The sequence below is a fragment of the Ornithodoros turicata genome, chromosome 1, assembly GCF_037126465.1.
Source record: "Ornithodoros turicata isolate Travis chromosome 1, ASM3712646v1, whole genome shotgun sequence".
Classification (NCBI taxonomy): Eukaryota; Metazoa; Arthropoda; class Arachnida; order Ixodida; family Argasidae; genus Ornithodoros; species Ornithodoros turicata.
This window is the reverse complement of record NC_088201.1, coordinates 183966406-183981149: the sequence shown is the minus strand read 5'-3', so window position 1 is coordinate 183981149 and position 14744 is coordinate 183966406. Positions and strand designations below refer to the sequence as shown.

Here is a 14744-nt window from a genome sequence, read left to right as displayed (position 1 = left end):
CGACAAGATGGGGTATATGCAGGCAAGCTGGTGGAAGAACTCCATTATGTAAAACCCTGAGTCTGAGCACACAGAGAGACGACACGAACACATGACTCAAACCAACAAAGTTTACTATTGAACAGAGCAGCAAGTACATACAGGGTGTCCCAGAAAACATGTCACTGAATTATAATTACAAAACTACACCACCTAGAATCATGCGGTCAACGGCATTTGTTCTTACTAGGTTTTTGCCACCTCCTGATGTGAATGTCGTGTAACGTAAGTTTAATTATGCAAATTTTTGCGAACTGAAGTCGGAAATTTGCCAAGTAAAGGTCACGTTTTTACCCCACCAATGTGAAGAGCGTGTCTAATTTACACAAATTAATGATAATTAACAAGGATGTTCAGGGGATATTCCATCAGAAAAAATAGCCGAACATCATGCTCTACGGAGGTAGCGCGCGACAAATTTTTCAGCGCAATCCTTGTCAAGCGAGGCCCGCATGCAGCGTTTTTCCTCGCGACTAGCTCGCGTCGGCGTCGGCGCGACGTCTATTTTGACGCGCGCGCGTCATTTTCCAGCGATTCGGAGGTTTCTGGGCAGACTAGAAAAATGCGCCCGGCGTCCCGACAGCGCCGGAGGTGATGCCAGCTCTCCACCAATCGGGGCCGGCGTTGTCATCATGTGACGGAAGCTCCTTCCCCGTCGCCGCCATACACGAATTGTGTTGTGCTATGTGTAGGGTTTCACGCTTTGGCTGTCTACAGTTTTGACGTGATCACTGCGTTTGTCAACATGAATGACAGAGTTGCCTTCAACGAAAAACTCATCTGAGAAGTGGAGAAGCGCAGGATCCTGTGGGACGTGCGATCAAATGAGTACAAAAATTTGTAGAAGAAAGACCAGGCGTGGAGAGCAGTAGGGGCTGCCGTCGGAGAAGACGGTAGGTATATATTTTCTCAATGTGTGCCGTCTTCATGGATCGTCACGCTTTATTATTATTTATCTTGCATGACACGATTGTAGCTCAGTCTTGCGATCGTGGTAATAAAAGTGCATTGTTGTCTTCGCACATGGGGACGAGCCATAGCCTCAGGAACGCGCAAACGATTGAACGATTTTATTTCATATCGATATTTCTAAACGTGCATGTTCGGCATGATCATCATCAGTTCCCCGTTTTCTTGTTATGCCGGTGATGCCATACAGAGTGTCTTTTTTTATTGGAAACACAGCGCTTCACGAATAAAAGCAAAAAGAGCGCTACATTTATGCCACTTGAGTAACAAACAGGTGCTATATAACAAGCAGCGCTTGTTTCTAACTCACTTCTAATAATGAAGGGCATGAAAATTAATATGGCGCAATGCACACCCATAACTCTATCATGATTGTATGTGGGCCCTCCATGAAAGGCTGTTGCTCATGAAATCTGCAAATCTGCAGCAGAATCCGCTTAACATTTGTGGTTGTCTGAGTCTTCGTGTTGTAAACTTTTTGTCATTCCTTGCCCAAACTCAGGCTTTCTCAATCATGGACTTTGTGGTTGTCATTTTGACCTAACTTTCAGCTTGCCTTACAGCAGCGAAGGTGGCAAAGCGATGGAAGTCACTTCGATACACTTTTGTGCGGAAGAAGAAAGAATCCTGCATTCCACGAAGTGGAGCTGGTGCACATGAAGGTGTGGCAGTCCGCTGGCCACATTTCAAGCAGATGCTGTTTCTCCGTGACACCTTGGAGTACCCAGAGTATGTCGTGTTCACTGTTCGGGCTATTCTGTGCAGTTCTAAGATAGAAAACAGAGGCCAAGTAGAAGATGGTTGTCGAACATGTTGAAGTCACATGGCCAAGTCGAAGATGTTGTAAGAACAAATATTTACCACACGTGCACTAAGGAATGTGAACTGCAAATTTTGAGGAGTGGGAGTGGTTTGTTATTTGTTTGGCCTAATAGCATCACCAGTGGACAAGTTACTATCTGCGTTAATCATATTCATGCATGTGATTTCCTCTTTCAGGACCAGTGGCAACCTACCACCTGTGGACTCTGAAGAAATGCCAGGGGATGCACCAGTATCATCGCAAGCTCTATGCAGCGAACGCTCTCCAGCAGAGAATATGTTTAACAGCATGTACGATGATTCGATAGGGGACACTGACGTGGTGCATTTGACAGAAATCAGGCCTTCAGTCACAAGTGATGCTGCATCAGTCAGCCCTCTACCCAGCCCTCTACCAGGCCGCACGCAAAATTCCAGCAGCTCGTCCAGCTCACCACTCACAGGATGTAGAACCTCTACTACATCTTTACCTGCCAAAAAGAAACGAGCTGAGCTGCCTTTACAAAAAGAGATCGACCTTTTGGAGAAAATAGCTGTGAGAACTGTAGACTCCGCTGAGCATTTCGGTCTGCTGGTTGCAGAAAAGGTGCGGAACTGTCCCAAGGAGTTACGTTCTCAGATGGAAATCGAAATATTACATGTTGCTGCACAATATGAGGTACACCAATAAATGAACACAACAAGGTTGTTAGGTGTCTGGCTCTGTAATATCCAGCAAGTTCCATTGCCATGGAACTTGTCCTTCATTTGCAAAGAACTGCGCATACAGATCTCGCACTCCTTGAGCAGAACTCTTGCTTTTTCTTGCATGTGTAGCTTGCAATGCAAAAGTTGATGTGTCCGCAGCAGTCTCACTGCGCCACGACCCAGCGATGATGTTGCCGAAGGAGTCCTCGTGGTCCGCATATCCAACAGGGCAGTAGGCAGAACTGTTGCGGCACTCGACACACAGGAAATTGTGCAGAACGCAGGCGGCCTTGACTACTCGCTCTGCATTATCCGGCTTGAGCTTGATTGGCCCTCTGAAAATTCTGAACCGTGCTGTCAGAATCCCGAACGCATTTTCCACGCATCTCTTGAGAAACAAAGAACCGAGAAACGTTGCAGTGAGTGCACACAACAAAAAATAACCTTCAGACAAGGCTGTGTTTAAACAAAGACAAGTGTGAAGCGACATAAGAGCACTAAAGTCCAGACAAAGACACGACAAAGGACTACACCGAGCGCAGGTGTTCTGTGCTCTGTGTTTGTTTCGTATTTTGTCATGTCTTTGCCTGGGTTGTCGTGCTTTTCACACTATGCCCGTCTACCACCTGCAGGAACGTCACCCTTGTAAAGTGACACATTGCATTAAAACCCACCTTGCTCGACTCAGTCGATAATTGAAACTGCGTTCAGCTGGACTCTCCCTGGACCCAGGGTAAGGCCTCAAAAAATCCTCTCGAAGCTGGAATGCTTCGTCCCCAATAAGAACATACGGCAACGATGCCTCAGAGCCTGGTAACTGCTGAGAAGATGGCAATCCAAGAAGACCAGAATGTAGGCGCTGACCAATGGGGGACCTCTTGAACACACCGTCATCACTCATGCGTCCTGGGGCACCAACATCGATGAGGCGAAATAAATAGCTGCTGTCAGCAACTGCCATCAGCACTATGGAAAATGTACCCTGAAAAAAGAGACACAAAACTTTTCATGAACTTCACACAAACAGTACCTACCTTGTAATTGTAGTAGAGGCTACCGGTTTTAGGTGACGCATCTATCTGAATGTGCTTTCCATCTACTGCCCCCAGGCAGTTCGGAAACTGCCAGCGCTTCCAAAATCCGTCTGCGATGGCTTTCCAGTCTTTCTCTGTTGGTGGCTAAATATGCAGGAATAGACATCTCTTGGGACTTGGTTCTGTGCTTTATCTTATTCGCACTAAGGCCATAACAATAGCTTTTCTCATAATTGATTATGGCTTGCTTGGGCGGCTAGACCAACCACTTCAACTATTATTTTTTGCGTGGGGTATATATCCTCGTTGTCACCCTCTACTTTGCCCTCAAACATACCTTCATATAATGTGGGGATAACTCTTGCCACAGAACCTCGCATGTGAGGTGTACCGCTTCTCGGGCTGTTTCCAGACCAAACCTGAACACTTTGGCGATATCCATGATCGAACTTCCTGAGATGAGATACCTGCACATTTCCACAAAAACCAAGATACTGAAAAGGTCGTACAATAATATTAACGTTTCAAATATCTCACCGAAGAGTCATTGCTAAGCGCTCTCCGGAGCTTATTGGCTCACGCACGACGAACTCCTTCGTCAGCTTCTCCCGGACCATGTCGTGCAATTTGTCAAAAAGGTCAGGTGTCATCCGGTAGTATCTCAAAAACAAGTCCGGTTCTTGAGTCCGCATGACCTGCATCTGCGGTTACGAGATATTTTTTCCCAACATTCAGTTTCACCATCTTACAGCAGAGAGAGCAGGTACCTACCGATGTGTAGAACTCGCTTTCCGTTTTTCTATTTTGCCACACACGACGTACCCAGGCCTTTCTTCTTTGCATCTGTACCATGTGTGCTTGTTTGAGCACAAGCAAGCCTCTTAATAAGAGCACCTTTTGCCGCCGCTCCATACTTATAGACAAGGGAAACGAACGAATACGAATACTACGCAGACAAGCAACAAGAAACATCCACAAAGTCTCGCTGGCAAAACAATGCCAAACAAGACGCGGCTCATTCAGCATGCCTGTTTCGTACACTAGACCGGTTTGCCGAATTGACAGCGGAAAGCGGGGACCTAAAACTGAAGGAGAAACATCTTCTTTACTAAAGAGAGCATATGCTAGTGTTATCTTCGATAACCTAGGAACAACATGTTTATTTATGCTCCAATGGAAACCACCTGCGTGCTGACTGCGCCCAGCCCCAAGAAACACTGTGAAAGCTCAGCCGTGAATTCCGCGCCGAGACAGTTGCTCCTTGCGGGTGTGCCGTCGTCGGCGTGGGCGTCAGCGTTTGACGCGCGCTGCGTTTTCGCCGACAAAAAGCGCTCCATGCGGGCCTCGCTTCAGTCCGACGAAAGGAGCTTGGAAACCCAGCCCACACCTGCAACGCAGAAACAGATACCACAGGTATGGCTTATCGCATCCGACTTTCGTTGGGATCGCACTTTCCCTCTCCCAATTTCAGGAACTGTCACTTTTTCTACTAGCACTCTGTGGGCTTCGAGTGACAACTTAACAGGGAGAATAGGTTTTGCGTTCGGCTGCCCGTACTCCCAACCAAGGCCCCCTCCATGCACAAGATTTCATCAAAGAATCTTAACTTTCCCGCTCCATAGAATTCTTCAGTGAAAGTTAACTCCGGGGCAGACTGGCGGACTACCCTCTGGAGACTCAAGAAAACTGACTCAGAACGAGAAATGATGATTAAGTCATCTACGTATCTAGGTACGTACACTGAATCAGGTTGGCACAAGTTCACAAAAGAAATTACGGAATAGCCTAATGAGTGCAGATAAATCTCTGACAACAACGGGGCCACAGATGAACCAATGAAAACACCTTCCCTTTCTGTGTACAAAGCATCATCTACACAGGTTACAGTAGAGCTCAAATACAAGTCTAACAATCTTATAAAGTCACTCATGACTAATCCAGCATACGATTGAAATTTGACCAAATTGTCACACACAAAAATTATTAACACGTCGCAGAAGAAGTGACCTCTTCAACGAGTAATACAGACCTTTAACATCCGATGACATCACATGAACCTTAGAACCATGGAACACTTTCAAACCGTTTAAAATTTTTTCAGAGTTTTTCAACGACAAAGTGCTGGGCATGGATAAAACTGAAAGTGACTTCTAAATAAACGTGAATTCGTGCTTCTGCCAAGTGTAATTTTCCTTTAGAACAATGCTGAGTGGCATGTCTAGCTTATGGTCTTTCAACAAGACCATTGAAGAAAAGGAGCTCGAACTTGCTTCACGGATAGGCTTTTACATAATGGAGTTCTTCCACCAGCTTGCCTGCATATACGCCATCTTGTCGGGTGTAGGAAGTAATGTCCCCGGAAAAAACGTCCCCAGAAGAAACGTCCCCGGAAGAAATGTCCCCGGAAGAAATGTTACCGAAAAAAATGTCAACGTTCCCAGCCCCTCAAAATTCAACTACATACCTACAACTGCGGGTGGAATAGATTAAGTGAATAAAGGGTGGGGGTGGGGGGGGTGGAGTTGTTATTCTCAATAAACACGAAACAACTGTGAGGCGAGTAGAAGGAAATGCCGCCCATTATATTTCTTTATTTTTTTCTGCAATTCTATATTTATTCACATTCTTCCTGATCCACATGTGTTCGGCTGACGTTAAAATCGCATCGTCTGTCCAATGTCGCGAAGAAATTGCTCCAAGGCTCTTCTCTCTCGGTGTGTACTGCATACCAAGATTCCGATGCCGTATTTGCAGATTCACTGTCGTCAGCTTTGCACGCTTTTTCGGCGGTATTCCTATTGCTTCTTGATTAATTAAAGCAGACTTGTGTGAGTATCATCATATATGTTAATGTGACAGCAAATGAGTCCTTAAGGGCGAGACACATGTACGACAAAACACGCGACACGACATGCGACGTGTCGTACCATACGCGCGTTGCGACATGTCGTATCTCCCACCCGGGGACAAACGAGATACGACACCCTCACGACGTGCCGCAGTCGACCGTCGTGTCGTTGAAACAGTGTGGCCAGAGTCTGCGACTGGAATGCTTGGTTGCGTTTCATTTCACGAAACAAAATGTGCCCAGAGAATAAAACTCTTATTCTAGAACACTTTTTTCAGTGTTTCGTGAGCCTTCCGTGATACCCATCTGAAAACTGATCCCACGCCGAACCATTTATCGCGTTTATCTACAGTTAAGCGCACTGCTGGGGCTTGTGTTGGGAACCCTGTCTGTTGTGCAGCCGCTCACGCTCGCTACAGATCGTTCGTATCCGCGCGTCATTCCTGTGATTTTCGCCCGTGTTACAATGTATCACATCAGCCATCGCACGAAACGTTTGCTGCTCAAGAAGAAAGTGTTGTTGCTGAGAGAGCAGCGCAAGAAAAAAAAGCGAACTTGGTGGGTGAGGCCTTCCTGGAGGAACAGGCATAACGAGAGCGAGTTCTATACTTCGGTAAGCGGATTTAAGAATGATTGGATGATACTGACTATTTCACCAGCTGAACGTTCCTGAATGATTTGCAGATGGAGCTGATGCGACAAGGTGACCTGGAGTACTTCAAAAAGTATTACAGGATGACACCTCAGCAGTTCGACTTCCTTGTTGGCCTATTCAGAGCTGACCTGCAAAGGGAGCATTTGTGCAGGGAGCCGCTTTGTCCTGTCCAACGATTGGCCATGACACTGAGGTACAAAAGTCTAGCAAATTTCACAGTTTCAGTGACACATGAACGATTTCGCGTTCTACTTGTGGTCTACTGTAAAACTACTATGGTGTACTGGTCAAACTGTAACGATTGTTAGTCAAGCAAATACGAGCATTTTAGGACATTGTAATTGTGTTTAATTGTAGTTAAATTTAACCGCATTAATGTAATTGAATTAGTATAATGGTGACCAATTCAGGGCTGTGCTTTGAACGGCTAGTGCTATATGATTTTGCAGGTACCTGTCGTCTGGTGACCTCGTTCAGGATATTGCCCTTGCTTTCCGAGTGGGCATCTTCACAGCAAGGGAGTCCATCCGTGAAACGTGCAGGGCTTTGTGGACGAGATTGCAGCCATTATACATGAAGGTGCGACAGTTGCTCGGTATTATTTTTCTATGCAAATTGCAATAAGTATTTCTATGAAAACTATAGGGCAGCTGAACATCTTTTAATCAAATCCGTAACTGTAACTTCTTTTTAGAAACCTGGCACTGCAGACTGGGAGAAAATAACTGAGAGCTTTCAGCGAAACTGGCAGTTCCCCAATTGTTTGGGAGCTGTCGACGGAAAGCACGTCCGAATCCGTGCTCCACCAAATTCTGGGAGCATGTATCATAACTACAAGGTATGCATACTTCTGATGTCAATAAATCATAAATATCTGTGTGCAGGTGATGCAGGAATAACCGCAGTGCCCTGCTCAGGTTCGCTCCACAAGCATCAGTATTTCCAAATTCCATTTCAGGACACTTTCTCAATCGTTCTACTGGCTGTAGCCGACGGAGACTATAACTTTGTAGTGGTTGATGTCGGTGCCTATGGGAAGCAGAGTGACGGCGGCATCCTGAGGGCAGTCTCGGTTTGGACAGATGCTGGACGCTGGAACACTGCGGTTACCAGGACCTCAACAGCTACCTGGCACTAGCTGCACAGCCCCATGTGTGATTCTGGGAGACGAGGCGTTTCAGTTACGGCCAAACTTCCTGAGACCATTCCCTGGTCAAGGGCTGGACAGTGAGAAGAGGATATTCAACTTCAGGTTGAGCAGAGCCAGGTAGCATTATTTTATTGTTTCGCATACTTATCATCACATTTCAAATTCAACGAAAGTTGTGAGTAATGACACCCAGCATTACTCGGTCAAAATGTATTCATTACAGTTACTAGAGAGTCTACCTGAACTGAACCAGACCGAAACTATTGGCGTCATCTCTGAGCTGAACTTGAGTTGAAACATTAAAGGTTATCTGTAAATGTTTGGTAACCGATTCAAATAATGATTCATACCTGCCCCAAATTTGAGAAAAACTGGGAGAAATTTAAATTATGCTATGCGGAGCATGATGTGCGCCAACAACAGTGTTGCAAAGGAACTCAAACCAAACCGACAACATTTTTGGTTCAACTAACTACTCGTTACTTAAACGTATTAAAAGTGGTAATGCGTTACTCTCCATCTCTGCTCAGAATGGTCACTTTCCGCTATGTTTTGCTTTTATAAAAAGGACTTGCATGCTTCAGGAAGCATAGCTATACTTGCATTACATACTTTTATTTCTTTGTCACAGGAGGTGTGTTGAGAACACCTTTGGCATAATGGTGTCACGGTGGAGGATTTTTGAGCGCTCACTGGGAGAGCACCCAGAGCATGCCGAGGAGCTCGTGAAGGCCGTATGTGTTCTGCACAACTTCCTTATGACTCCAGGAGCACAGGAACAGCAATTTTATTGCCCATCTGGATATGGTGACTTCGTGGATGTGCACGGAAATGTGAGGCAGGACCAGTGGCGCGAAGAGGGGCTACAGGGAACAGCTCAGCCACTGCAGAGGACATCCTGTAGAAATTTTTCGCGTGTAGCAAGTGACGTTAGAGACCTTTATAAAAGGTATTTTATCAGCGATATTGGCGCAATCAGTCGCCAGTACCAGGCTCCCGGTCTGTAGCCCTACAACACCTTTGTTGGTCTCAGAAACGTTCTGTTTGCAACAGTACTTTGGTTGAGAGATTTTACCATGCTCTGTATGATTGCACATATGTACAGGGCTCGACAAGATAAACTTCGGGAATTGTAACGAAGATAAAACAAATTAGAACCGTGTCGGAAAGCCAAAGTAGATGTTAGAAGACGTATTATGCCCCAAAATTTTATTACGATAATGCCGCTTGGTCTGTTTCTCTGCGGATAAATCGTGAAAATTAAAAAATATCTGTTGCCTAAACGGCTATACCTGCGTTTCAGCTTCTTTCCGTCCGGAGCAACTAATTGTTGGAATAAAGAGAATATATGAATCTCAGTCCTGCCTGTTTGGGATGCTCCTGTAACAATGGGAGCTTACATTTATGTAACAGCTCAGCAGTTGAGGTGAATCCACCATACCACAAAGCTAATTTCTGAATGTTTTCTATTTTATCAACAGCTTTCGTTTCTATCTTTCCCAATAGCTTTCCTTGTATGACAATCCCATGTAATACTAGCATATTCCAGTATAAGCCAAATGACAGTTTCGTATGCCATATAGTTCTAATTCAGCGTTCGCCGAGCTTACACTCTTCTCAAGGGTTCAGTGTGATTATCATATTTATTTATTTATTTATTTATTTCCATACCCTCAGGGCCATGAGGCATTGAAGAGGGGAAGGGCAGTACAACATTGGGAAACAAATCGAAACAAAATAAAAAAGGACAACATGGAACAAGTATCCGTCTCTGTAGAGATAGTGACACATAAAATAGCACAAAAAGGTTAGTCATCAAAGTAAATCAGATAAGGTGTGCCTGAAGGTGGGCGAGTCCTGGATGGAAGCAACAGTACGAGGCAACCTGTTCCATTCTAACGCGGTGCGAACAAAGAAGGAGTTAGAGAAGGCATTAGTATATGCATGCGGAATGCGTTCTTTACGGAAATGGTCAATGCGGTGCGAAGTGTAAGTGGCAGATGAAATGTATGAGGAGAGAATGGGATCGTTATGATAGAATACATTATGGAAAAGTGACAAACGAGCTTTCTTGCGACGAGACGCTAACAAGGGTAGACCCAGAAACCTTTTCATGGTACTGACACTTGATGTACGATGGTAGTTTGAGAGTATAAAGCGGCTGGCTCGGTTTTGTATCGATTCTAACATATTGATGAGGTTATCTGTTCCAGGATCCCATACCGATGATGCGTACTCTAATTTTGGTCGCACGAGAGACCTATATAGCTGTAGCTTAACCTTCGACGGGGCCATGTAGAACGAGCGTCTGATGAAGCCAAGAGAAGAGTTAGCTGAATTGCAAATATGCGTGATATGGGACTTCCAAGAGAGGTCCGATGAGATATGAACACCGAGATACTTATATTCAGTTACTTGATCGAGAGGGACATCGTTAATTTTATATGAAAACGCGGGTGGCTGACTACGTGAGCGCGAGATTCTTAAACATTTACATTTCTTAATATTCATTTCCATGCACCAAGCTGAGCACCAGTCAAGAACGGAGTCTAGATCTGACTGCAGAATATGAAGGTCAGAGGGGTTAGTTATGGCTCGATAGATTACACAGTCGTCGGCATAAAGCCGAATGGAAGACCTGACGCACCCAGGTAAATCATTAATGTATATGAGAAAAAGTAGCGGGCCCAAGACGGAACCCTGGGGGACGCCGGATGATACAGGGGTTAGGGCAAAGGTGACATTGTTTACTGTGACAAATTGTGACCGCCCAATAAGGAAAGACTGAATCCAGGACAATACATTAGGGTCAATATTTAGTAAGGATAATTTTAAAAGCAACAGATTATGGGGGACCTTATCGAATGCTTTGCTGAAGTCAAGAAATATACAATCAACATCAGTTCCTCTGTCCGAAAGGAGATGGATGTCATGAATGAAAGATACCAACTGAGTCTCACAAGAAAAATGTTTACGAAAACCATGTTGATAAGGGCAAAAGAAAGAGTTTGATTCAAGGTGATGGACTAGATGACTGCAGATGATATGTTCCAATATCTTGCACGGTATACTCGTTAGTGATATGGGACGGTAGTTAGCAGCAGTGCATTTGTTGCCTGATTTATAAGTAGGGATGACCTTTCCGATTTTCCACGCATCCGGGAGCTCGCCCACCCCCAGCGACTGTTCAAAGAGTTTAGTAAGCATGATTGACGAATATAATTTCGTGTTTTTTAGGAGTTTAGTGTTGATATTGTCAACACCGGAACTTGACGACAGTTTGAGCCTCTCAATTACGTTGGCCACACCGAATGGATCAATTATTAGTGCATCCATAGGCAAGAAGTTTCGTGGTCTTGACATACGAGGGTTATCGGTATTTGGAGCAGAAAAGGTATCAGCAAAATAGTTGTTGAATGCGTCAGCTGTTGCGGAGTCCGGTATGGCGGTGCCATCATTATCAGTGAGTGTTATTGGTAGGTGGACTTGTTTGTTTACAGTGCGCCAAAATTGTTTTGGGTTAGTTTGCAACAAGTTTGGAAGTGTTGTAGAGAAAAAAGTTTGTTTGGCTTCTATAATGGCAACTTTGTATTCATTGACGGCTTCTTTGTACCTTTGCCAATTACGTGGGTTAGTTGTGCTTCGAGCTGTTAGGAATAGCCTACGCTTCCGATTTCTTAAACGCCGTAAAGTTTTATCAAACCACGGAGACTCGGGTGAGGAGATGATTTTAACAATCGGAATATATTCATCGACAAGCTTCGCAATTCTATCAATAAACATGTTCCAGTTTTCTTCGAGCGTACGACTAGAAAAACCCTCGAAAAAAAACGCGAGAAAAGCTTTCTAGATCGCTATTAATGGCGTCAAAATCAGCTCTGTTGTAATTACGTATAGTTTTAACAAGTTTAGATCGAGGATTTGATGGAATGTTAATAAAGAAGTGCATGACAACATGATCACTTAATGGGGGCAAGTATACAATGTCGGATACTTTAGAGGGATCGGAAGTCAAGACAAGATCCAGAACGTTAGCAGTAACACCAACAATTCTCGTAGGTGTTGTGACCAATTGCGTTAAATTGAAGTCATTGCACACGTTGACAAAATCAGCAGCCTCACCATAGCTTTCAGGTACATGTCGAGGAGACCATACGATAGACGGATAATTAAAATCACCTAATAAAAATATTGGATTGTTTGGAAAACGCGTGACAATGAGATTCAATGCATCATGAAGTTCTGTAACAAATTTACTGCTTGCAGCGGGGGGACGGTAACACACACCGATAATTATTCGTTTACGAGAGCACATTGCAGACAGCCATATAGCTTCTAGGTTTGTGTCAATATTTACCAAAGAACTATTCAAGACATTTGATAGGGCAATCAGTACTCCACCACCTGTTCTATTTGGCCTGTCAGCACGGTACGTAGTATACCCCTTGTAACACGTGAATAGCTCGGAGTTAGATATTCTGGCGTTCAGCCAGGTTTCTGTGAGAAACACGATGTCGGCGTCACATGAATCAATAATCGAAGACAGTTCGTCACGTTTTTTTGACTAAGCTTCTTATATTAGTATACAGAACAGATAATCTGGACACGGCGGAAGGGTTATTCATGGCCCTGGCCAATGGTTATTGGTTACGGATTTCATCCCGTCTGGGACGCAAGATCATTGAACTTTTATGTTGCGGCAGAAGAGAGGACTGCTCACTAACCGCGTTATCTCAAGAAACTACGGGAACAGCAGAATTATCACTAAAACTAGGGTCAACACAGCGGACAGTAGCACTGGTCGAATCATATATATAGCAGATGTTATCAATCCAGAGCTTATTAAACCGAAGTTTGAACTGTTTTTTTCTGTGAGAGACCAAACTCGAATAGCCTTTTTCTTGCCAACCGTTTTGCAGCACAAAAGTCCTCTTGCACAAAAAAGGCACTGCCTTTTAGTTTTGATTTGTTTTGCAGCACAGCATCCCGGGTTTTGAATGACGAAAACTTTGCAACGATTGGACGGGAACTGCCCTGTTTAAATGAGCCTATACGATGAACTCGTTCAAATGCATCGCTATTAACGAGGACTGCCAGCTTCTCTGAGATAAATTCAACAATCTTAGCCTCTGTTTCATTCCACGTTTCTGCCGGTGAGTCGGGAACGCCGCGGAAGACTAGATTGTTACTCCGTGACCGATTTTCAATGTCATCAAGACGATTGCGAAGGAGCAGGTTTTCAGCTTTTACAGATTTCAGCTCATCGTTCATCTGTTCAACGGAGGATTTGATTTTTTCAACAGCAGAAAGGCGCGAGCTTAAGTTCAACAACCGGTCTGATATTTCTTTTTGACCAGTTTGCAGGGTTTGAACGACATTTAGGATGCCCTCTTGGTGACTATTGAGTGAGGTAGTCTGACTCTTTAACTCTTTTAACATTTCAAACATTTCGGTCATCTGTTTTGCAAGAGCATCAGTCGGGGGTCCAGGATTTTGCTCAATGTCACCACACTGTATTAATAGATGGTGAACAATATTCACACAATCAATGAATATACAAATCAGCGCTTGTGGGCATGGGACGACAACCAAACAACGATCACTGGTTTTCTTGGCATACAAGGAAGGTGAATTACCAACCTGAGGGCATAAGAGAATACGAGCATGAGCCCACATTGTTTGAGACCACAATATTTCCACAATCTCATTTCTAATTTCACTCTGCAATAATCTTTCGAACATTTCATCTACTTCTCCACACAATAGCAATTTACAAGCAAAGTCATAAACAATAGCACTTCTTCTATAGCTTCTGTACAACATATACTCTTACAACATTAACGTACAACATACATGCATATGCATGCATGTATGTTAGTTGAACTCTGGGTGTTGATTAAATAAATAAGCAGAGAGTTTCAAATAGCTGGACCAGGCTTGATGGACTTCTCAACGCTGGTTAACTCTGAACCTGTGATCAATTCTTTTGTAAAAACGTTCGTTGGTGACGTGATGAATGTTTCAGTGACAGTATCAGTAACTTCCTGTAATACAGCAGAGCTAAGAGTTAAATTCAAGTTAAGGGAGCGCTGATCTCGGTTCAAATGTTAATCGGCGTTGGTGAAACCGTGCCTGCTACAAGTTTCTACCGTACATACTTTCTCGGCTCCACGATGTCCCGAAGAAAGGACATCTGGTCATAATGTGGCCACGTACTGATCACTTCCTTCGCTGGGTCGCCACTTTTCCCTTTTGTGTCCCTCACGATACGGGAGTAGGAGTCGCGCAGGTTGCGCCATCGCGATTGTACTTGCTTTTCTGTAATAATATGACACTTTAGAATGCTATCAATTGGAAGGACGTGCAGTACGCCAAAACTTATTTACCTGTTGCGTCCAGTAATTCGGCCACCATTCGCCAGTCCTTGTTCTTCACGTGAATGTTCTTATACACTTTAGACCTCATGTCCCAGAGCGAGGGACGCTCCTCCACTAAATATATTAGCTTTTCGTTGAATTCCACGCGCGTCGATTCAGCCAT

General features: G+C 44.3%; 3 protein-coding genes across 3 annotated transcripts; 1 reads left to right on the top strand and 2 right to left on the bottom strand.

The window, feature by feature from the left end:
* Positions 1-2518: 2518 nt before the first annotated feature.
* LOC135391653 (uncharacterized) lies at positions 2519-3478 on the bottom strand. Its single transcript, XM_064621992.1, has 2 exons — positions 3188-3478; positions 2519-2905 (listed from the first exon to the last, which is right to left on the bottom strand). Exons 1-2 carry the CDS (start codon positions 3476-3478, stop codon positions 2519-2521), a joined length of 678 nt encoding a protein of 225 aa, XP_064478062.1.
* Positions 3479-4724: 1246 nt separating this feature from the next.
* LOC135391646 (uncharacterized) lies at positions 4725-8192 on the top strand. The gene is made up of 5 exons (XM_064621977.1): positions 4725-4964; positions 7084-7247; positions 7504-7633; positions 7749-7892; positions 8013-8192. Exons 1-5 carry the CDS (start codon positions 4725-4727, stop codon positions 8190-8192), a joined length of 858 nt encoding a protein of 285 aa, XP_064478047.1.
* Positions 8193-14122: 5930 nt separating this feature from the next.
* Positions 14123-14744, bottom strand: LOC135391639 (transcription factor Adf-1-like). The gene is made up of 3 exons (XM_064621965.1): positions 14591-14744; positions 14359-14522; positions 14123-14248 (listed from the first exon to the last, which is right to left on the bottom strand). Exons 1-3 carry the CDS (start codon positions 14742-14744, stop codon positions 14123-14125), a joined length of 444 nt encoding a protein of 147 aa, XP_064478035.1.

Coding starts and splice junctions, on each gene's coding strand:
- LOC135391653 (XM_064621992.1), bottom strand. CDS start 3,478: ATGGCAGTTGCTGACAGCAGCTATTTATTTCGCCTCATCGATGTTGGT. Junction 2,906..3,187: donor GACTGAGTCGAGCAAGGTGG/GTTTTAATGCAA, acceptor TTGTTTCTCAAG/AGATGCGTGGAAAATGCGTT.
- LOC135391639 (XM_064621965.1), bottom strand. CDS start 14,744: ATGGCTGAATCGACGCGCGTGGAATTCAACGAAAAGCTAATATATTTA. Junction 14,523..14,590: donor CGAATTACTGGACGCAACAG/GTAAATAAGTTT, acceptor ATATTATTACAG/AAAAGCAAGTACAATCGCGA. Junction 14,249..14,358: donor TCGTGGAGCCGAGAAAGTAT/GTACGGTAGAAA, acceptor GCTGTATTACAG/GAAGTTACTGATACTGTCAC.
- LOC135391646 (XM_064621977.1), top strand. CDS start 4,725: ATGGAAACCACCTGCGTGCTGACTGCGCCCAGCCCCAAGAAACACTGT. Junction 7,248..7,503: donor CGATTGGCCATGACACTGAG/GTACAAAAGTCT, acceptor ATGATTTTGCAG/GTACCTGTCGTCTGGTGACC. Junction 7,634..7,748: donor TGCAGCCATTATACATGAAG/GTGCGACAGTTG, acceptor ACTTCTTTTTAG/AAACCTGGCACTGCAGACTG.